The 22,416-nt window shown below is 39.4% G+C and overlaps 3 protein-coding genes across 10 annotated transcripts in view; 1 reads left to right on the top strand and 2 right to left on the bottom strand.

Moving 5' to 3' along the window:
* LOC124187797 (protein qui-1) overlaps window positions 1-10,350 on the bottom strand; it is an 89,329-nt gene extending 78,979 nt beyond the window's left edge. For 3 of the 6 annotated variants that reach the window (XM_046579976.1, XM_046579975.1, XM_046579974.1), the window contains exon 1: window positions 10,219-10,349. The gene's annotated coding sequence lies outside the window, so the exon portion shown is untranslated. Of the gene's footprint in view, window positions 1-10,218 lie in introns of all 6 variants that reach the window. The other 3 variants (XM_046579981.1, XM_046579979.1, XM_046579977.1) reach the window with 3 other exon arrangements.
* A 1,190-nt stretch (window positions 10,351-11,540) lies between these two features.
* On the top strand, window positions 11,541-13,720 carry LOC124187798 (chitinase domain-containing protein 1). Its single transcript, XM_046579982.1, has 7 exons — window positions 11,541-11,856; window positions 11,925-12,071; window positions 12,220-12,400; window positions 12,499-12,608; window positions 12,765-12,919; window positions 13,082-13,414; window positions 13,511-13,720. The coding sequence occupies exons 1-7, from the start codon at window positions 11,749-11,751 to the stop codon at window positions 13,650-13,652; spliced, it is 1,176 nt and encodes a 391-aa protein (XP_046435938.1). The 5' UTR covers window positions 11,541-11,748; the 3' UTR covers window positions 13,653-13,720.
* Window positions 13,647-22,416, bottom strand: LOC124187800 (estradiol 17-beta-dehydrogenase 11-like). Of its 3 annotated transcripts, none has more exons than XM_046579986.1 (8): window positions 22,204-22,416; window positions 19,070-19,324; window positions 16,310-16,434; window positions 16,107-16,217; window positions 15,737-15,898; window positions 15,095-15,177; window positions 14,891-15,007; window positions 13,647-14,560 (listed from the first exon to the last, which is right to left on the bottom strand). In XM_046579986.1, exons 2-8 carry the CDS (start codon window positions 19,308-19,310, stop codon window positions 14,422-14,424), a joined length of 978 nt encoding a protein of 325 aa, XP_046435942.1. In that variant the 5' UTR covers window positions 19,311-19,324; window positions 22,204-22,416; the 3' UTR covers window positions 13,647-14,421. The 3 variants fall into 3 exon arrangements, with proteins under 3 accessions (XP_046435942.1, XP_046435940.1, XP_046435941.1); XM_046579984.1 differs by having other exon boundaries at window positions 22,199-22,413; XM_046579985.1 differs by lacking the exon at window positions 22,204-22,416 and adding an exon at window positions 21,003-21,346.

Below are 22,416 nucleotides of genomic sequence, written 5' to 3'. Positions count from 1 at the left end.
ACAAGTATTAGATTGCAAACCTGGTGTGATCTAAAGCCGGAGTCAAGAATAAAATTAACGTAACGAGTGTAATCACAAATACAAGTATTAACATTCAATTTCTGCGCATGCCGTAAGGAGGAGTTCTTATAGCGGTATCGATTCCAAAGTTTTAACACTTGGAGCGAAAAGTAACTCGTAGTTTAATTAGCTGAAAAAAAAAGTTTCACGAAAAGGTTTTTTTTAATTACGAAAATCCAGCAAGCACGCGGAAGTTGCAATTTTAACGACGGTTACGTTGCAAGTTGGTTCTCGATTGTTTAAACGGGAGAATTTCGTTGACAAAAAGTGTTCAATAGTACGTTATAGACGGTAACACCAATGACCATTAATTCAGCCAGAGTATCGAACCAGAGATGATCATTAATGGTTCTCTCAACTCTTTGCGAGCAATCGTCGTCATCAACAGTTCCCAACTCTGCATAAACTATGAAAAAGAATAACAGGAAGCTGTACAAAGACGAAAACTGAAGTAGGTGGGGAAAAGTTTACGTGCCAAGACCATTGGAATATACCGTTAACATTAACGACACTGTCGATTTATCTCCACGATTCGCAAATACGTGGTTTTTTTTTTTATTGATTTCCCTTCATATATATATATATATCCGTTCGCCATTACGTGACTGCGAAAAAAGTTTCAGTTCCATAAACGAAACGAATGAAGCGAAACGTGTCCCCGGATACTATTCGGTCTTTGTCAACCCCGTGCGGTGAAGAGCGAACATTGTAGCTCGTCCACCCACGCCCAATGGACAAGAGTAGACAGATGCCCGACCGATATACCGCTGGTCAAGGGGTCAACGGGTCCGCAAAACCGGAGGCCCAAGTTTTCCCCTAAAATACTCAAGGACCCTAACCCTCGTCCTCGATCTCTCGGGCCATCCGCATCGCTTCTGCGAGTAAGGAGCAAAAGAAAAAAAAAAAAAAAAGGAACCCCTTATACCGCAGCAGGTGGATGATATTTTTACACAATCCAATATTTCATCTCGATAATTGAATATCCGTATTACCGCAACGGTGGCCACGCATCGGCGGAGCGAGTTCAAAGATTCGCGTATATTCGCGTATATCCGCGGCCAGCGTTCGGGAAGTGATCCGATGCCTTCGGATTTCGGTGCTGGAAAAATAACGTGGAAATGTTGGAAATTCCTCGAGTAAAATACGAGGATCGACGTAGTTCCGCATCTACCACAAGTTCGCGGTTTCCCGAACCTTCGCGCTGCTATATATATATTCGAGATTACGTTTCAAGTTTATACGCGGAGTACTTTGGAAACACTTTGGCGTCGCGCTCCATCACTCCATCACGACGGGGGTGCGGATAACGTTATACTTTACGTGAATACATGTACATGTGTGGGTATATATATGGATATGTATATATCATATATAGATGTATATTTTATACACCGGAATATTTGCGGGGAGACAGCAGAGCTTTCTCTCGGCCAGGATCTGCGTGCGATCTCAAACCACCCTCCTCCACCGATGCCAACCATATTTCACTTCGTCCAATGGAACCTTCTTACATTATAACGCTATTCCCTTGTATACACCTATAATTTAGCTGTACAAACCGCGTGTATATCCAAAGGAACTGAAGACCCGACACCGAATAGTTATTTTACACCGATATTTTTGATTGAAACAATGAGCGTCAAGTTTTTCGTCTGCGGTTAAACATAGAGATAAGAACAAGACCAGATTTTACTCAAAACTTTAGAAAATGAGGGACACATTCAGGATTTTGGTAAAAAAATAAATAAATACCCGTGTCAATTGTATTTAATACTACAGGTGTACCAGATTTTACTTCTGCATTTTACAAAGTATGTTGTACCAAAAAATCCAGACTTGTCCCTATTTTCCTTGAGTTTCGCGTGAAATCTGATCTTTGACTGTCTCCGTGAAGCCAAAACCCATGACAAGAGTAATTTTAGGTTACCCAAGTCATCGCAAAGTAATTCAATGTAGGAATTAAACCGTTGAAAGGCAATGTGGAAGAAGGAAATCGAACAGTTATGTATTTTAAAACGGTATAAATATACTGGTTATTAATCGAGTTTCGTGATTTTCATTGCAGTTCGCCGAGGTCTTCAATATACAAAATCAGATCGATAAGTATGAATGTATTGATGCAGTGAAAGTTCAATAAGAGACATATTGATGAATATAGAAGAGCGTGTACGGCATTGATAATAACAATAGCAAAGGCGACCAATATTTTTTTTTCATTGACCGCATGGGTCGTAATTCATAAATCGAAGACAGCCAATTTCCTTATTTTATTCCTCCGGAGGCTGGCTGATCTGGCTGATCAGAATCCGCTTCCTGGAACTGGAAGGTCCTGACAAAGCCCACGAGCACTTTGGTCTAGCTGTAAGGTAGAAGATCTCCAACGCTCGCCGGCTTCGCGTGCTGTCACAGGCCGCTACGGGATGTTGTCAAAAAAGTTCTACGATTACTTTTCGAAAAAAAAACGTGGGTCGCGTTTTCTACTGTCAATACCAACGCCGCAAGCTTGTCAGCGACTGATTTTATTTCTTCAACTGTTCTCCTTATACTGCAGTAGATTCGGTCGAGAAGGCTCCGCCAATGATGACATTAAGCACGCTTCTCGTATTCCGTAGATCAGATCACTTCCTGCCGATGCGTTCAATGATCCATATCCATCGATGTCGTAATCAATTTCATTTATTCACCATTTACGTCTCTTTAAATAACTTGTCGCACAAATAAATTCATTTTTACCGAACTGGCTCATATATTTATTCAAAGGACCTTGCTAAACTTAGCAAATCACGATTCCGTGACGTTCAATCACTGCTTTGATCAAAGATAAAAATTTTCTATAATCTGCTTTCATTCCGTCAGTATTCCGAAAAATTTAGCAAATCATAAAAATTTCCAGATTACTTCAGCCTCCTCCTAAGTAGCCGTAACCTCGAGACACTTGCAGGTTTTTAAAAAGTTTCACAGAATAAACTGATTGAACGAAACGTCTCTGACTTACAATCATTCGCCCAACAGATTGAAAATCATGGTTTCAATTTGACTCTGCAAACTTATCTGCGATCATTATTTCTTTTTCTTCGCCAATCTGACTGAGCGTGTCCTTAGTCCTGATAGAAAAGCTTTTTTAACCGCGGTAAGATATTCTAGGTACAAAGAAGCTGACGGTACGACGCAAGCTCGCGTTTACTAGTTGACAGTCTCAAAAATGTGATTTCAAAATGTCTGGCAGGCAAGAATATTCATCACCAACTTCGCCATTGTCAGATACATACGCGTCATCTATATGTATACATATATACATTCACTGGCACATAAAAACGTCGTAATATTTCAAAAGGTTACTTCGCCTTTCTCACCAACCTTTTTCTTTCATTCTTTCTTTTCTTCTTTTTTCTCCCATTCCTTACTCATCATTTTTTCCCCTCCGTCGATACTTTCGTTCTTGGCCCTTAAAGGGAAATTTTTTCTCATTACCGAGATCGCTACATATAAATATATCTATATACCATTATTGTCACTTCGGCGAGAAGAAAAATACTTTGCAAACTTTTTCAATCAAACGCCAACCCGCTCCCCTGTCGTCTCAGCATTGACGAGTTTTCTGGTTAAAAACCGAATCTTCTTACGTATACATGCCTGCAGCTCTAGCTACGCCGCAAATAGCATAAAATAGGTATATACCTATACATATTTCGGAGGGAAAAATCAGGCGAGTGAGAAATATTCTTTCGAGGCTTAATTTTCGTGCGAATATCAGTAGCTGCCACCATAATTGCCAGCAAAATATAAAGATACTCGAGAACAGGAATATCTGCATAATGATTGATCGATAACTCGGTAGCACTGCGTACTTATACCAATGATATGCCAATTTAGTGATATTGTAGTACATAATTTTAATTAATCGGTTTGAGTGGTAACAAAGTTCCACAGTGTAACAACGGGTTTGCTCGTTGAAGCTAATCAGCCTAATTATCACTAAACTACCATCATGCATCAACCGGTTATCCACCCCATTATCTGTATCGACGATGTGCTCACACATATCCTGTAATTTACGTAGGTAGATATGTGTATGCAGGAAAACAAGCCTGGGGGAAAATGATGTTCACTTACTACATGCTAAGTTATCCAGAACAAACTTGAGGAGACTCAGTCGCTGTTCCATCCGTACATAGAGTTCAACTCCGGTAAACTTTGCCGCATCAAAACACACCCTACGAATACCGTCTTTCTTTTTTTTTATTAGCTTCTTATTCTGCAAAAATATGTCCGCTCAGTCCGCAAAAAACGAATTCAATTTAAGAGAAATTTACATTTTTTTTTCATTTCTGTTAACTTTATAACCCCGCTGTAATTTAATCACCTACAAATCTGTTGCTCTTGTAACATTTATGATCACGCGTATGCGTTTTCAAATTATCATAGCTCTGAACCGATGCGTTCCGAAACCGCATACTCACCTATCGGTAAGTTAATCGGGGATTCGTTGGACTTCGCGAATACTTAAAGAATTTTATGAGGATTTAAAAAGAGATTTCGCGCACTTCTTCAGGATAATACGAAATTTCAAAGATGTAGTCCCTTATCCGACTCACCGTATGATAGAAAAGTATCGAATAATTTGCTATAAAATGAGCTATCCGCATTCCACATCGAAAATCACGTCTCTCATATTTCAATCCGGTAATCCGGATAGGAAATTGGTCCATGGAATATGTTCTTTACTAATTCAAACTGGAGTATGCTAGAATTGTACTTTTAATCTTATTTCTATTCTAAAGTAAATCCTCTAGCGGTAACCGCGTAGTTCAATTGATTATTAATAATAAACTTCACTTCCATGATGTACGATATTGCCGCTCGTGCAATTTAACATTCATGCAATGAAAATGTGATGGGCTCATAAAAGTCAGAAGTATATTAAATTCAGCCTTATGTGATGCTATATTCAGGGAAAAAATGAGAGAAGTAAAATACTGAAATAAAAAATTATTCAGACGACTCTGCAGGTCAATTTTACATTTCGCATAAGGTCAGATTGGTAAATAGAAATGAATGCGAACCATTTTTATATTAAACCGCAAGTATAATTGATTCCGGGAAAATAATTGCTCTATCTTTCGCGTTTTTTCGTTAAATATTCTACCACATGTCGCAGGACACATTTTTTTCATCGAAGAGTAAAGGTTTGAAAATTCCTGTTATCCCTTTTTATAAATTTATCGTCGAGACAGAAACGTGAGCAGCAATCGAGATAGCTCGAGAGCGAAGCAAAGGGGAATTCCCTCCACCCTCGAGAAGGATAAGCCTCATCATTATTACAGGCCATTTGCAGTCCTCTAAATCTTTCCCGGGCGTGCGACGGCTGTATTTTCAAAAAAACTACTCACCTCCATAATCACGCCGACCGCAATATGAATCAACGATACACGGCAATAAGATGAAATATGACGTCAAAATTTGTAAATAAAGTAACGCCAGCGAGAATTGTAATTTTTCCATGCTTCGGATAATTACCACAAATTTATGACGATTCGTAAGTTATAATATGTTTCAGAAACACAAGCTCTAATTTATACGTTGTGTGATCTTGTTCGAATGGGCAAAATAATGCCTCAGAGCTTTCGAAAGGCTCGGGTTTTTCAATTCCGTGAAGTACGTCAACAGGTTCGTTAGCCGATAAAATTACCATAGCTCAGATCTCCTTATTACGTGTATCCTGCACATAATAAGTCTAATTATGAAATTAGCATTTTTCGCCAAGATCAACCCTCGCGTTCATGCTTGCAAATGAAATCTCGTCGCGGAAGATGAGAAAGCTCTGTTATCTTTGATTATACATTCGAGGCGGCGGAGTGTTTGCTGTATTAAAAATCGCGGAAAATAACCATCGAACTCGGGCAGTGATGGTGAACGTAATTCAAAGCTTTACACGCCTATTCTAGAAAAGAAGTTAAGCCGACAAGTTTTTCACACGTCAAATAAACTGTCGCTAAACGAGCAGATCTTTTAAACGCATACAAATCACTGTCCAAGCAGCATAGCCAGCATAAACGAAAACGTATTTTTTCAATTCTCGACGTTGCATGTTGCATCCGGCAATTGTTTATTTATGCATAATTACATAACTGTTTACCGTCACGGTCCGTCTGAAAGAATATAGACGTAAGCAAAGTACACCCCTGCAATACTTTGCACTCCCGTAGCATGTACATCTACCCCTGCGCGAAACTGCCCCTGGTATTTGCCACTGGATTGTCGGGTATTCCCAATTCCCAAACAACTCCGAGATCAAGTTGTTACAACTATACGGTCGAAGAATCTTTCACGAAACTTTTGCACGATGATGAATGCTGGTGCGTGTACTAGGGTGGCGCAAAAAAAATAATTTGTGGTATTCCACCGTGGCATCCTCTAACAAGTTTGCCTAGGTCAAAAGAAAGATTCTGTCAAAAGATTAGCGTTCTAAGTTACGTGGAAGATCGCGCTTATTTGATTTTTCACTTTATTTCCCATATTTTTGAATCAGTAAAGGAACACCTTGTATCACTTCAATTATTATTTCTTTCTTAACATTTATATTCATTCGAAAGATCACGATCCGTAACATAACAATGTATAGTCGGGAAATCTTATTCTTCTAAACTAAAAATTCATATTAAATTATAACTATATTATGAGATTAAATTAATAATGTAAACATGGTAAGATAAACTTCTCAAACATCAACTGGAGACTTAATATTACAAGTGTGGGTTTTCTTTGTGACGTAAATTGATATTATGATTGATGTGAGTGATGAAAAAAATGTTTGAAAAAATATACAGATGTAGAAAAATCAACTGAGCGTGATCTTTCAGATAACGTAGAAGACTCGACTTTTGACAGAATCTTTCTTCTGACGTAAACAAACTTTTAAATCGCAAATTATTTTCTTTTGGAACACCCTACTTGTACACCTATATAAGCATGAACACTGCGTATATTTGATTAACGTATGCGGCGAAAGTCGACGGGAAACGTGGATGTTCGTCACGTTGCCAACTTCTCTTATTGATTACCGTTATAAAAAATGAGGGAAAGGTACGAATTTAGCTCGAGTTTTCGAAATGTAGGGAAAAGTGTTCTCCTCCCGTGACAATTGGCGTTACAAAGCACACGTGAAAACGTAGTTGTAAAAGCGACTTTTTACTTTGAAGAAGAATTGGCAAGAACTACGGTTTCGTTAATTATCGTTGATAATAATCTTGGCTGTTACTCTCTATATACATTAACCACGATGTGAATCAATTGTTCATTCAAATTCGCATCACGTTTTGAATAAATTTTCAGACAAGACATGCGAAGGGACTCACAGATTTAGTGTTCCAGAATTGATTAGAACGAAGCATTGGCGATAAAACGACCTCTTTTATTTCGATGTCTGTGAATCAGCAAGTGAAACGAAACTAGAAAAAATGGATGGTAGAAAATTCGGTAAGTCTTGGGAGCGAACCTTTAGACTTTGACAAGCTGTGGTCGACGTAATATTGATGACTAATGGTTGAAAAATCTTCCATGGAAGGTATTTTACGCAGCGTAACCTTCTATAGCTGTATAATGTATACGTATATCTTACCGGCAGAGAATTCCGACTATCCGGTCGCTTATACGATCCGATTACGTCACAACTACACATTTTTCTCCCAATATCCCTCGAACACATCTGCTTCCCGCAACACTCCCAACGATCCGCTAATCCGGTCGTTATTTCATAAACGATTTGATCTCCAATACCCGAAAGCTTCGACTCTGTTTTTATTACGGTCTTCTCACACCTGCTAACGACAAACTACGAGGGCATAGATTCTCTGATAAATCTACGTACTCGTGTCCACGATATATTATAATATACGCCGAAAATTCGTCCGGCTATAACTTCACGTTGAGATTTACTTTTTACCGAGCACAAAAAAGCAACTTTTTTCCTACCCTGCGAGGGTTGGAATCCTCATAAATCATATTAAACGTCGTCATAATTCGTGGCATAATCATTATAATCGGATGATCAATGCAAATACCCGGCAACGGCAATTAAAACGTGCTGATTTCTACGTTGCTGCAGGCGGTCATTAACGCAACTTAAAAAAACACGTTTCATCTTACTGCCTAGATATTGCTTCTGAGCAAAAAAAAAAAAAAAAAAAAACACGGAAAGCGCTGATATTGAATTCTCATATCATTTTAAATACAGATTTCGCCCAAATGTCTGATAACTCACTCACGAATATCATAAAAGGCTGAAACTTAATTGCGTATAATTGACACGGAGAGCATTTGAAGTACATGAATGCAGAGCAAGCATGTGATTTACAATAAGTTGGTATACTGGTATATGGACTCAGCCTGCTCAATCTAAACGTTTATCCAATTGTGATCGGGCGTAAAATGTCGATCTCAAAATAGTTCAAATTAAACGTACGATGGCCTACAACAGCGTAGGCCGCATAGCACGCAGAAGCATAATATACAGGCAGGGATGAATGCCTGTGTATTTTGGTAATAACTTTTCGTGCGGTTTGGTACGGTCGAATCGTTCGGGACTCGCTGCAAGAACTCCCGAGAAACTATGCGGTCTATGCAATAAGTTTAGAATCGGCATCGAGGGTGTTGTGTTAGGGGGCTGCGAGACGCGTGCCGTCGTTAACTCATCCAAGCTCGCGGTAACGATGCCTCTAAGTGATTTAATGCACGTATACGTGGACAGAGTCTAAACGAAGGGGGAAAAATTTGTCTTTGTTAATTTAGCCAAGCGTTTTTCGTGCGGGCTAAATAACGCTTCGTTTGTCGATGTAAAACGATAAAAATAATATTAATTTCAACTCTCGTTTCAAAATTGATTTCTTAAATAGTTAATGTGGATAAAAAAAAACACGGTTATCATCCGCAGATGTTTGACTCCATGCTGCGTACTTTAATGTATCCGCAAATTTTTTAGCATTCCTAACTGAAGTGTGATATTACATACACGTAATGAAGTGGAGTGGTGGGATTAATTTATTGCCAAGTTATACTATTTTTATACTTTACCGGTTGTAGCCGTATGTGTAATACGTATAATTAACCCGGTAACGAATCTACACGATTATAAATAATATTCGGTCATATAGAGACGTTCATTCTACGTAACTTCGGAACGGTGTTTCTGTCTTACTGTGTACCTGTGGCGGAGGCGATAAAAAAAAAAAACACGCATAGCTGTATAATATCAACGCATGGCATTTCAACCCATATGCGAAGTCCTAAGTACAACGACGCGCCGAATATTTGGGCTTGAGGTCATCCTGTGATAGGCAACAATAACAATCGACACCTGTAGGTGTGTACCTTGTACTCTGCCGCGCATGGTAAACGGTAGTATCAATCATCATAATATTATGATATAGATTGATTTACGGAACTATGAGCAAATTGTGGAAAGGTATAGAAATATGTTTTCAAAATGGGTCAGTTATCTTCACTCTGGTTGGACTGGAATCCTGTTCTACAACTATCGAAACTATCAGTTCGTTAAAACTATCGTTCAGTTCATTTGTCATATAGTCGATATACGTACGCAAGGAATCCCTCTGTGTTATAACGAACAATGAAATCGCGTTTAACAATCGCCCTACTATTGTGTCGCGCCAAAGGGTCGTTATCAAAAAATCTATATTGATACTGGGTGAAGATATTTTTGCTCCCAGCTTGTACGCGCATCTCTACTCATTTATTATACATGCTTTATACTTTAGCACGCGATCAGATCTCGTCGCGAGAAGCGTTAGCAGCAGGTGGGAGAGAAGCAGAGAACCGCTGACGGTCGAAAATAGTTTAAAAAATAAGTTTCGAATCATCTCCGAAATACAAAAAATACACGTGATATTTATTTATAATACAGGCCTCCGTGACACGAGAATTGTACACTCTGGTACTTCGCGAAGACCGATTCATCTGCATCCTACAATCTTCGGTCGTTATTCAACAATTAAACATATCGGGGAATAGAAAAACTGTTGTCACAGCCTACATGTGATTAGCAATCGCATGAACACGTATAGCTTCGAAAAACAATTGCGACGGGTTTTAAAGTGCACAAAGCGAAACCGGTCAGTAAAGAATGAATCAAAACAAACTTACCGGACTGTCACTAGTACAACTGAATATCGGCCCTCCTCCTACACAGCTCGCACCACTACTGATAACGGAATCAAACGACTCGCGCCTCGGCGCCGACGCCACTGCAACTCGAAGCGACGACGCCGTCGCTGATTGATCAACGCCGCCCGGCACATAAATACGGAACTAAACTCAGCGTAGGCGGAGAGAAGTCTCGGAAAGCCGCGCTCGCTTGTTTCTGATTCAGTTGCGCCCTCTACCATGAAGTAGGTTTCTGAAACTAATTTTCAGGATATCACGGAGGTAAGTTACCGATCGATCCTCTATCGTGATAGCGTCAATACAAAGCGCATTTACTATAGCGAAATGCGACTGTAGTGGTTAAAACTGAACAATTTCAAAAAATTAGCAAATGATTTTATTTCAGCATCGGTAAGTAATTGACAAATTTTATGTGCTTTAAATTCACAGCGAAACAACGTTCGTTGATACTGAAATTTGACTGAACGCGATTTGAGCGCTGCAGCATTTATATGGAACACTTTTTATTAGTTATTGTGAATTAACAAAGACGTGAACGCGGTTCTTGTCAACATGGTAAATTGTTACGAAGACCGAAGTTCATTATTATAATTTCGAATCATCGATACATGTTTTTACCGGGATTTACTGTGAGTACACTCTAAACTATAGAAAAAAATTAACCAAATGTGTCAAGATATTGTACAGACCACGTTAAGTGGAATAAAGAGGAATTTCAACACGAAGAAAAAATTCTACCAAAATTGTCTCTGAAATCGATGGTTATTCAGTACTGATATAATGGGCGAGCATACAACTTAAATTTTGTATTAAATCGAGAGAAGCTGATTTCTGGAGAGTGCTTTCGTAATAATTTTCTTAATGATCATACCGTTAGAAAGGCTCGATTTAATTACGGAACAAAAACGGTTACCTGGCCCAGACTTCAAGAGGCATTGATCCATTCGTATTATATTTGTTTTTTATTGTTACGACCGGAATTAGCGTAATTTCACCAAAGAATGACTTCGCCACTGTGATCGCACCTAAGCGTTTGATTTTAACGTCTGTACCACTTCCGATTAACATAATCGTAGATTTTCAAATGTTCCAATGAAAACAATTGAGAATCACTGACTGAACCACGTGGGTTTACATGTGCGGGCATTTTGGGCGCATTCTTTTTACGTCGATTTTCTGACACAAATTGACATTAAGTGATTTCGTTGGTCGAATGCAACGGATTAGCCCAATGAAATCCCTTACTCAGAGAGGTTTCTCTCTACCTTACTGTCGTATTGTATCAGAAAATTGACGAAAAGGAAAGCACCTTGTGCTGTCGCGGCGTCGCTACGCATTTTGATGAGCGACTTCTGTTTCGGATGCGTGGAAATGCCGCGGCAATTTGCTGCTCGTGAAAATACAGCCTTGAGGCGTGCGTAACTAATTCCGAGGAATTCCGAGAGGTCCCCGGACTCGCCGAGTTTCAACGAGTGAGGTTAGGTTAGGTGAAAGATCCAGTAACCCGCGATGAAATTCACAATATTTACAACAGTAGGGACCTTGCTTATAATCGTTACAACAGCGGGCGGCACTCTATCGCCTCGTCAAAGCAAAGGAAAAAAAAGTAGCGTAAAGGTGCGTTACCAGTTTCGCCGGTTTTCACAACGATGCTGCTATACTAATGGTTGAAATGGTTTTGACAGAAGGGACCGGTAGACGAGGACGTTTTTCAGAGAGGATTAGTCCTCGACGATCCTTCGGCCAAGGAGATATCTTCCGAGGCTAATGCTTATTACAAGGAAACTGGAGTCAGGAGGTTTGAAGGAGCAGTCCTCGGCTATGTCACACCGGTAAATCAGCTTTCTTATACGTAGGTTATGTTATTGCTGTCATGTCACCAATTTCCGGATGTAAACAATCGAATATTCGTAAAACATATGCATACCTCCACGAACATCCACGTATGTGTGAAAAAGTATTTATGGATCGATTTTACAGTGGAATAACCATGGCTACGATGTTGCGAAAATTTTCGGCGGCAAATTCACCCTGATTTCGCCGGTATGGTTACAAATTCATCGAATTGGTAAGAATTCGTATAACATGCCAACACATGATATTGACAAGGGATGGATGAAAGCTGTGCGTAAAGCCAACAATGCGAATCACACTGTCAAAAGTAAGCAAACTATGCTGATAACATACAATTAGCTTGAATTCAACTCTTCATTAATGTAAAAAATTTTATTTGTGTTTTCAATCAAATTTCATTTGCAGTATTGCCTAGAGTAATCCTTGAGCAATGGACACCCAGCGACATTAAACTTCTACTCACTAACTCGCAGGAACAGAATCAGTTTATAAAAATACTCACCGACACTGCTAAGGTAATACATAAAATTACCTTGACTGAAACTATTTTATATTGGCACAATTCATCGCCATACCAAGATTTAAACATATGCATCGGCATCAGTTCTGTCCTATCAAGTCAGCTAACCCTACTGGTTCTAATTGATCGTCTGTAAAAAATGTTTTTCTAGACATTCCAATTAGATGGGTACGTTCTGGAAATTTGGAATCAGCTGGTGGCTAGCAACACAGATAATAAATTGATCGTTGAATTGATTAAATCATTCGCTAGACAGCTGAAACAAAGCAATCTAGACTTAATTCTAGTCATTCCACCATTTAGAGGGTAATTATCACAATATTCTGAGTCATCCAAGTACAGTAACGTTCATTAATGCCTTACTCTTCCGGCTACCTTGTTTTCGGTATGGACAGGCATTAATGAACGTTGCTCTACGTCGAACAACTATTAAGTTACATATTGAGATACTCTTCATATTTTTCACAGTGTGCCCGATGAAATATTTAGCGGCCAACACTTCGAGAAGTTAGCCGACGATGTTTCGGCCTTTTCTCTTATGACTTACGACTATTCTAATGTACAACGACCAGGACCCAACAGTCCCGTCGATTGGGTGCGTCAGTGCGTCGAAAGATTATTGCCAGATGCCCGTGATCCAAGACGAGCTCAGATTCTACTTGGGCTCAATTTTTATGGAAACGATTACACTATAGACGGAGGAGGACCCATTGTCGGGCATCAGTACTTGAACTTGCTACAAAACTACAAGGGGAAGCTTAAATGGGATAATACTAGTGCCGAACATTACTTCAGTTTTAAGTAAGTATTTTTATTTATTCACGAGTCAACGCGGTAAATCATTAAATGAATAACAATCTGTATGGTTTATCAAATTTCAATTTTATATTGTTTTAGAACGTCAAATGGTCGACACTTGGTCTTTTATCCGTCCCTGCTATCGATAAATTCTCGAATCAGTTTGGCAAAAGAATTAGGTACTGGCATTTCTATTTGGGAATTGGGACAAGGCTTGGATTTTTTTTACGATTTGCTGTAATTTTTTCAGAATTTTTAGCTTTTTTATGTTCATGAAATAATTACAAAATAAAACTAAAAATCAGATTACTCAAGCTGCAATAACACAATGCAATCAGAACATACAATATTTCGAAAAACCATTTCAAAAGTTGATTTTGTGAAGAAACCTTCATTTATTTAGTAGTTGTGTCTAACGGGTTGAAATGAAAATACTTCGTCACAAGTATACTAAGGAATTGGGTGACTTCTAAATAGAATTTAACTGGAAGATCGTAATTGTTACTAAATGCACCATAGTTACTATACGCATTACTCGTGATCCAATGATTATTTCAGTCTTCCTCCGACTGTGATGTTTAAAGTTATGTCGTCTTTCATAAATAGAAACCGCAACTTAACTTTTGTGATTCTCTAGTTCGATTTTGAGCATTGATATATTCCTTTGGCATGTACAGCCGTTATACGTACCAATAATACTATCGTTTTGTGCACATTGTCATTATTCAAATGTAAGTAAACATGTAATTTGCCTTTTGATTTCATGTACTTACACTATGACTATGGTAGCAAAAACGGTTACTTAAATTAAACTAATATGCATACGATACCGGTAGGAGTGAAAATACCAAAGAGATCGACTCTTCAGTAACAATGTGTCAATTATCTTTTCGACCCAGAACGGGATTAATTACTTACAGCCGATTCGTGGACTAAGAATCATTTCACATTCGTCCATTGCTACAAGATTATCGCCGCTTATGCGGCACGACAAAATCACCATAAGTTGATCAATTTTTTTCACTCCTTGTCATCGGAATATTTGCATTTTGATCTTGTAAAACTTCTCGTCCTTTGAACGTCATCATTGACTGTGGACCTTGCATAATCTGATACATCAATGCCCAACACATCTTCGCCGGTAGAAAGCTGAAAAGAAATTATAAATAATCATGTTTTTTTTCCTTTCTAGAATAAAAGTATACAGCCATCAAGCTCTTGAAATAATGAATATCTTCCGCTGGAATTATTCGGTAAAGTGCTTGGGGCAATGGCAGAAAAAGAGTTTGTTTTTTACAAGATCCTTAAAAAAATATTTCGCCGTTCCCACTAACTTCCTGCCTTTCTAAAAAGCACGGCTTGTTCTAAATAAATTTGCAGACGGCAACAGCCGGAGAAGAACTCGCGGAGAAAGCAGACATAAGATTTCTCTGAAATATTCTGCCAATAAAAATAAGCCCAGGCCGTTAAAACGCCTACCATTTTAATGGGAGTAGATATCTGACACTTCCTGGAAGCACGACATTCACTTGGTTAGTTAAGATCCCTGCAACAATTTCCTCCGCGACATATTCCGGTTCCAACATTGGCAATAATCTGCAATTCGTAGAGTCAAAATTAATACACAATTATCGTTGGCCTGAAATCTACTGTCGATTCTTCTTTCGCATATCATATATTTACCTGGGTTTCACACCGTTGAACATTCCCGTGTTAATAAAATATGGGCAAACCAACGTCGCGTGTATTCCGTCGTAGCCGTGTGCCTGGATCAAACAGTCATAGATAAGCGAAGGATAATTATTGTACCCATGGTGAGAATATGCAAGGGGAAACGACGTCTCATCTTTTATGGATGCGCGGTTTGAAGCGAGTTTGACACAACAAAGGGAAACAATAAACAATAAACTAATTGGTATTCCGCGAGGAGACTCGAACGATCCGTCAGTGATCTGCGGCATTTGTAATTACCGAAGGCTTAAGTTTACGTTACAATACGTTGATACTAGGTCAGGGGTGTACCCGGTGTGCAAACAACTGATTGCCGGTTCTTTCGATGCGTTCTTCGGCACGTGAAACGTACGAGACAAAAATTCGTACGTAACGATTACGTAAAATACGTGTCAGCTATCGTTTTCGACTTTTACAGCCAACGTTTTACTCGGACTGAAATCGGTTCCATGCAACGCGTATTCGCAAAAAGGAAGAGCGTCGTTCGGTCACGTATCCCGGAACATAATTCGAAACTCCTCATCGACAGAATTCAAAAGCAGCGGAATATTTTTTTCTTTTTTACTCCATTTACTTTCAAGCCATCGTAATTACCCTCAGCTCCGTGAATAGACTCTCGTGGTATCCGATCGCCGCAAATTTTGTCGCTGAATAATCCGTACATCTGTATGTTCCCAGGAGACCAGCGACACTGGCAACGGTCACTACATGACCGTGATTATCCTTCATCATTTCCTTGAGGAACGATTTGGTAGTCTGTTGGAGGAAAGCAAATAATAAGATTGATTTTCGTTTCGTATCACAAATTCACAGGCGTATAATCAAGACCAGATTTTATAAATCGCAACAAGATTTCCCACATTAGCGCGCAGAACAACCTGGACATATTTTTATTACTATTTTTCAGATATGAAACAATTCGGCATAAAAGGCGAGTCTCGCGTGGGTCAAATGACTCGCTTACCGCGTAATGTGACAAAATGTTGACTTGATAAGTTCTGTCAATTTCTTCATCGGGAAGATCCAAGAGAGTCCTGCCGCATACGTAGCCGGCATTGTTCACCAGCAGTGTCACCTAGAAAGCGAATGAGTCCATTTGGTAGTTGCTTTCCGGCGTTTAAAATTACTCGGAATCGTTCGATCCTTGAATTTCAATCGAATACTCACAGGTCCGACTTCTATTTTGACGGCTTTCGCTGTTCTGTAAATATCTTCTCTGTCAGTCAGGTCGCAGCGGTAACCGCAACCCTTACCGCCAGCTTCTTTTATCTGTTTGACGGTGTCCTCGATTCCTGCAACAGTTGACCACCGAGAACATTGGCAATTGCATTTTTAATTTTTTTGGCCGACTGTAATTTTATTGCTCTCATCCGTTATACCTGTGGATACATGTGTATATGTTAATAATAACAATAACAATAACCGTAACTGTCTCCGTTACACGTATTACGATTCACGTAACAGGAAGGACTTTCGCCTCCGGCCTATTACTAAAATGCGTATTAACTATTTTAATATAGAGGTGGTAAGAAAATTACCTGTAAGTTTCCGATCCGTCTCTCCGCGACGTATTAATTATTAATAACGTATCAAGGATTGCACGCGATCCGATTGAATGTTCTTGGTATTCCTGTAACCGCACCCGGCAAAAGTATTGTTTAAAAAAACGAACGTTCGCACGCTAATTCCACTTTCACGACGTGAATTTCTCGCGCAGTTAAATTACCGCACAACTGCATGTTGCAGAATCTTCCTCCCTGCACCGCGATCGTGCAGTCACGTTTCTACATGGGTGTTGCGATTTGAATGGGGAATCTAGAGGTTGCTTCAGTCGAGAATAAATTTTAATATGCAGCGAAGTGGCTTCTCGCAATTCACCTATAAATTACAGTAAAAGGGGGGCCAGGTTACCGGTGGAGAAATCATAAGACGAGTTTTCGGCTGACGCAAAACTGTACGGAGCTCATTAATCTCGATCGTTAATTTAACAATTGGCATATTGCTGTGACTTCTTATTCGCATGTCGGGCGTCTTATGAAAATTACCGCGAACACGTACGTCTGAAGTTCTAGCAGCACGAAACTATTTCGGATCAAAATGTCAAGAGTACCCCAAATAATTACCTCGGCACTTGTGTTAAAACTGATTTTTACAAGGACAAGATTCAATTTTATGTCGGACTGCCTACGGCTCGTGGGTTCGTCGACCCAGTTACCGCGATGAACTAGCCATTAAAAAAGAGAAAATACGTGCAAGTTATTTACTCGATTTCTTCACGGGATTCGTAACCACCACAGAGCACGAGGGGGGCGATTAATGTCAACCTGTACACAACTAATTGGTCACGTCGCTCGCGTGTTGTCTGATGTGATTCATCCGAACACGTACGATACATTCCAAATAGAAGCCTTTGAGGGCTAATGTAATCGATTGCTCACACTCAACTGGAACGGTTGTGTCGTTAAGCCAGAAATAAGTTCGTAATTGAAACGGTATACCAACAACTCAATTTAATACAAAATGCGAACATTTGTTCGTTTGCTTGTCGGCGTTTAGATTTTCGGAAAAATGCAGACATTCACCGTTCCCTTAGCGCATATTGGAGAAATTCACAAACGACAAGACGATACGACGACCGTGGGTACCAAAGGAAGTCTTGGGGGTCAATCGACTCGTTTCAGGTGCTCACAGTGCAAACCACACTCGATCGGTGGAGGTCGCGAAAATGTTGACATCTGTTTGTCACCGTTTCGAAAACCAGATTTTGCGAAATGTTGAATGTAACGGATAGGCAGTTGTGGATATAATGTTTGCACCTTGAGGAAAACGAAATGGAGTGATAAAACGAACGTATAAAATACCCATCCCCATATGATGTCATTTATTGCCGAATCGACCGCTCGTTATAGTTCGTAATTAACTGCATTTGTATGACGTTGTATCTACGAATGCAGCGAGGCGACGTTCCCATATTTCTCAACCTGGCAGAAATCCTTATAGGCAACTTTAATCGAAGCTAGAAAAAGTAGATACTGGCATACGATAAACTTTATGCGCAGTAAATGGAGAACAGGTTCTACCAGTAATCAAGACTTACGTAAGATATCGATACAATTTCACAGTCCGTTTTTATTTACTTAAACAAAACTGAAACATTCGCTCGTAAAATATTCCCAACACACGAGTAGAAGAGACTGATAAAGATCGCAAAATACAAATAACATGTGTCAGCCGTTATGCTATATCGATCAAAATTCGATCAGGTTTCGATAATTACCGTACGGTTCAACCCACCAGCCTTTCAATAATTTGCATACCGTTGTGTATTACACGTCGCAAGATATTCGGTGGAAATTTCTTCATTTGGCCAATTGCGTAAAGGCGAATGGATCGCAGAGTCGACCTAATTATCTACTACTTTCAGGAGTCCGTACACGGGAAAAAAAATATATGGTAAATATATGCACGGCACTCATTTGGAGTCAAATCTACATAAATTGTGGTAGATCTCCTTAAGCATATCGTAACTCTTATCGGTAAATCTTGCCACAAATGCTACAGACTTACATAATTCCAAAAAAGTGGTGTCCGTATATTCACGACAGAAGATACGAAAATCAAACGTCGATATAACTAGAACAGATTCTGAACGTATAATCTATGCAGATCTTGATCTACGTTGTGCAATAATATCACCCTTAATGTGGCGCATACGTCGATAAATTTATACAGATCTAACCGGTTCTACAAGATAAGCAAAGGTTGAACGCCTTTCGATTTTACCTTCTTTTCCACCGGATGATCGCGCGTGTGTTTTTCCGAGGATAGAGGCAAGGCAAAGGCTGGCGATGCCTTGTCAGCAATAAATAAGATCTTGAAATTAGGACGAAAATTAGCTGCTTAGGCGCTGATAAGACGCTGGCTTACCGTGCTCATTGATGTCCCAAACGATCACGTGGGCACCGAGTTTTGCTAATTTTATGGCAACAAGTTTTCCGATACCGCTTCCACCGCCTGTGACTAAGGCGACTTCACCGGTTATATTTTTCCCCCGGAAACGTCTTGGAATTAAGCTGAGGATAACGGCCTCGGCTACGTACATGATGGACACACCGATGAACAGCAGGGTGTCGTAAAGGAGCCTTACAGCATCCGCCAGGTCCGTCATGGCTCACGGATATCCTGAAATGGGGTTTAATCAGACGTCACATTGGTTCCTCGTCCGAGAAATGTCACAAATGTGGTTTGCCATACGTCGAAACACACTTTCACGAACATTCGATCGCCGTCAGAGCTTCGAAAGCTTTTCGGCCCCGATTAATTAATATAGCATTGCCTCTAATTGCGACCGTACAGGTAACGCTTTACTTGCATATGTATTAATAGAATGCAACTGAATTTGTACTGTAATTCAGTTTTCATATACGAACCGATCGCACGATGAGTTACAACGTTGATAAAATTTCGCCAAACTTCGAGGGATTGATATTACAAAGCAAAAATAAAATATTCGGTATTCTCTCGAGTGATTTTTATGCAAAATTAAATAACATTCGTGACTTTTGGTATAAATTACACAGGTCAATGAAAAGTTGTTGTTTGCTTGAGTTTATATTTAAATAAATAAATTTTGGTTCTATATATCGAATAATAACCAAAATCTTCATTTACTACTTATAAAGTTTGCTTTTGTCTTTTTTACATTGATGAACAAGTCTTGAATTTTTTGGTTTCACGTAACGTCAAATGGGAAGCAGTTGTAGAGTCTGATAATTTATTGATGCATATAAAATTAGGCCTGATGAAACGATTTGTAAAAGCTCTTAAGTTAAGATTTTAAAGCTTTCTAATATTTGTAGAACTTATTCCCGAATATATCCAAAGCCAAAGTGAATGCGGGTATTTTCGTCGGACCTCGAATAAAGAAAATAACGATCAGTGACGAATGTACACAGTTACTCCATAATCGCGATAAACAAGCCTGGGACAGCCTTAAAGCAATAGTTCATGGTTTTGTCGGAAACAACAGAGCTGAAAATTATAAAAAATTGATTGGAACTACGCTTGAAAGCTTCAACATCATGGGATGCATAATGTCCCTTAAAGTCCATATGTTATAATATATGCTCACTTGGGCCAGTTTAAGAATGTTGTGGGTACTTATTTAGAAGAATAAGGAGGTTTTCGCCAAAATGTGATGGCCTTAAACGACGTTATCACGGGTTGTACGATGAGAGCATGATCGGGGATTATACGTATGGGGTTTGATACGAGAAAGTCCGTACGAACATAGAAGTACGAAAAATATTCATTTTTGAACTTTGTTTATCGAATCTTTTACATTTTTAATTTATTAATAATTATTATTTCTGAATAAAAGTGATTTTAATGGGACGTTTGTTTAGTTATTATTTACAACAAACGTTGGAGAAAGTAGGTAATTTTTCTTAAAATCCGAAATATCGTTCCGATTTCGACAAAGGCAAACTTTATCTGATGAAACTATTTTTTCTTTTAATAGTTACGTGGAAGAGATCGAAATTTGACATCAAGAACCAGAACTGAAAATTCGATTCGACCGATAAACACCGGAACTGTAAAACGTGTTAAAATAAATTTCGAACACCTTCGCCAAATCGCTTCTTCGGATCGAAAACGCTTCGTTACAAAATCCAAAAAATTTATCCAATTTTCTAGGCGCCAAAAATTTACGACTTCTATGTCGCGTAAACAGTTACAGGTGTAGGTATACCGGAAAAGTGGACAAAACGACGTTCAGTTGGCATTAAAAATTAGAACAATTTGCAAGCTTCGGAAGCAAGAAAGGGAAGATCCGTGGATCGAGAGGCGTTGAACTTACCGAGTTCGTTGACACCCAGTACCGCCGAAGGCAAAGGCAGTATGTGCCTTTATCCGAATATGTATGTCACACTTGGACCACGTGCTTAAGGTTCGAACAGCCATTCGCACGTGGACCAAAGACTACATCGTGTTCGCATCTGTACGAGATGTTTGTAGGCATCTTATTGCTTCGAGTATATTTACCGACGATAAATACTCGAGCCATGCGTTATATGCACTATTAAGTGCCCTAAGCCTGCAGACGCTTCGTAGACCTGCACCGACGATTAGTCGTCGACGCGAAGTGCGCTGTGACTAGAAAAATATCGCGTGGAGGAAAAGTTTGTTGTCGCTTTTAAACGAGCAAAAGTTCCGTCGGCAAACGTCGGACGTCTCTCCGTTTTTTAAGTGAAAACTTCGTTAGCGCAGTCGGTGAAAACTTCTTCAGGGCGGGAGTGATTTGACACTCGGCGAAATGAAATAAAACGACTATCGATGTAACGAAAACTTGACTTCTTCGGCACGGTGGTGGTTTGAAACTCGATGAAACGATATGAAACTAGTATCGGTGTAACGAAATGAAACGACTATCGATGAAACGAATAATTATTCCACTCCTGATACTGCATTCTCCTCATTCTCTCGCAGTTTAGTTTCTGAAGGTTTCACTTCTACCACGTGTGAACTGCACACACGTTTGTTTGTTTTTTTTTTTTAACTTCTATCTCGATTTTGCCGCGTTACTTTGTACAAGCTCGTCTGCTTAGTTTTTACCGTATAACAAGAGAAATGTGAAATTCACTTTTGTAACAGAAATTCGATTATTACGAAGCGTTTTATTTTGATGAAATAAATTTTTTACAACCGGTTCCAAGTAAACGCGCGAGTTTGAATCGTCCGATCTTTATTACCGCCGATATTTCAAGTTTCACTGGGACGGTCTAGTCTCGTAATAATAAATCTCGCTTTTACGAACGCTCAAAATAGCGTAAAAATGAAACTCCGTTCATTCAATCCGCTACACACATCATTCGATTTTTATCAATTTCTCTTTTCGACGTGTTTACCAATCGAATCACGAACACTGTTCGAACGTTTTCGAATAATTTGTCGCCATCGGTTCCAAGACGACTTGAAAAAGTTTCATAGAAAAAAAAAAAAAAAAAAAAAAAAAAAAACCGAGGCACGAATTCGACTATAAATCATTATTATTACCTTACGGGGGCAAAGCAACAACACTCGGCAGGTAGGCGAAACCCATGAAACAATCTCCTTCGAGAGCTTCGACAAGACTGAAGATTTTCCTATACGGTGGATGCTGATTGTGTCGTGCTCGTGCAGCTCGCCCCTCTTCGACCCTCGCACGAGGCGGTCTCAAATCGCGCGCTTCACAAAATCACTCCATTCGCAAACCATCGACTCCCATGACTAAC

The sequence above is a fragment of the Neodiprion fabricii genome, chromosome 1 (assembly GCF_021155785.1).
Source record: "Neodiprion fabricii isolate iyNeoFabr1 chromosome 1, iyNeoFabr1.1, whole genome shotgun sequence".
Taxonomy (NCBI): Eukaryota; Metazoa; Arthropoda; class Insecta; order Hymenoptera; family Diprionidae; genus Neodiprion; species Neodiprion fabricii.
The sequence above is the reverse complement of the archived record's forward strand: the minus strand, read 5'-3'. Positions and strand labels throughout refer to the sequence as shown.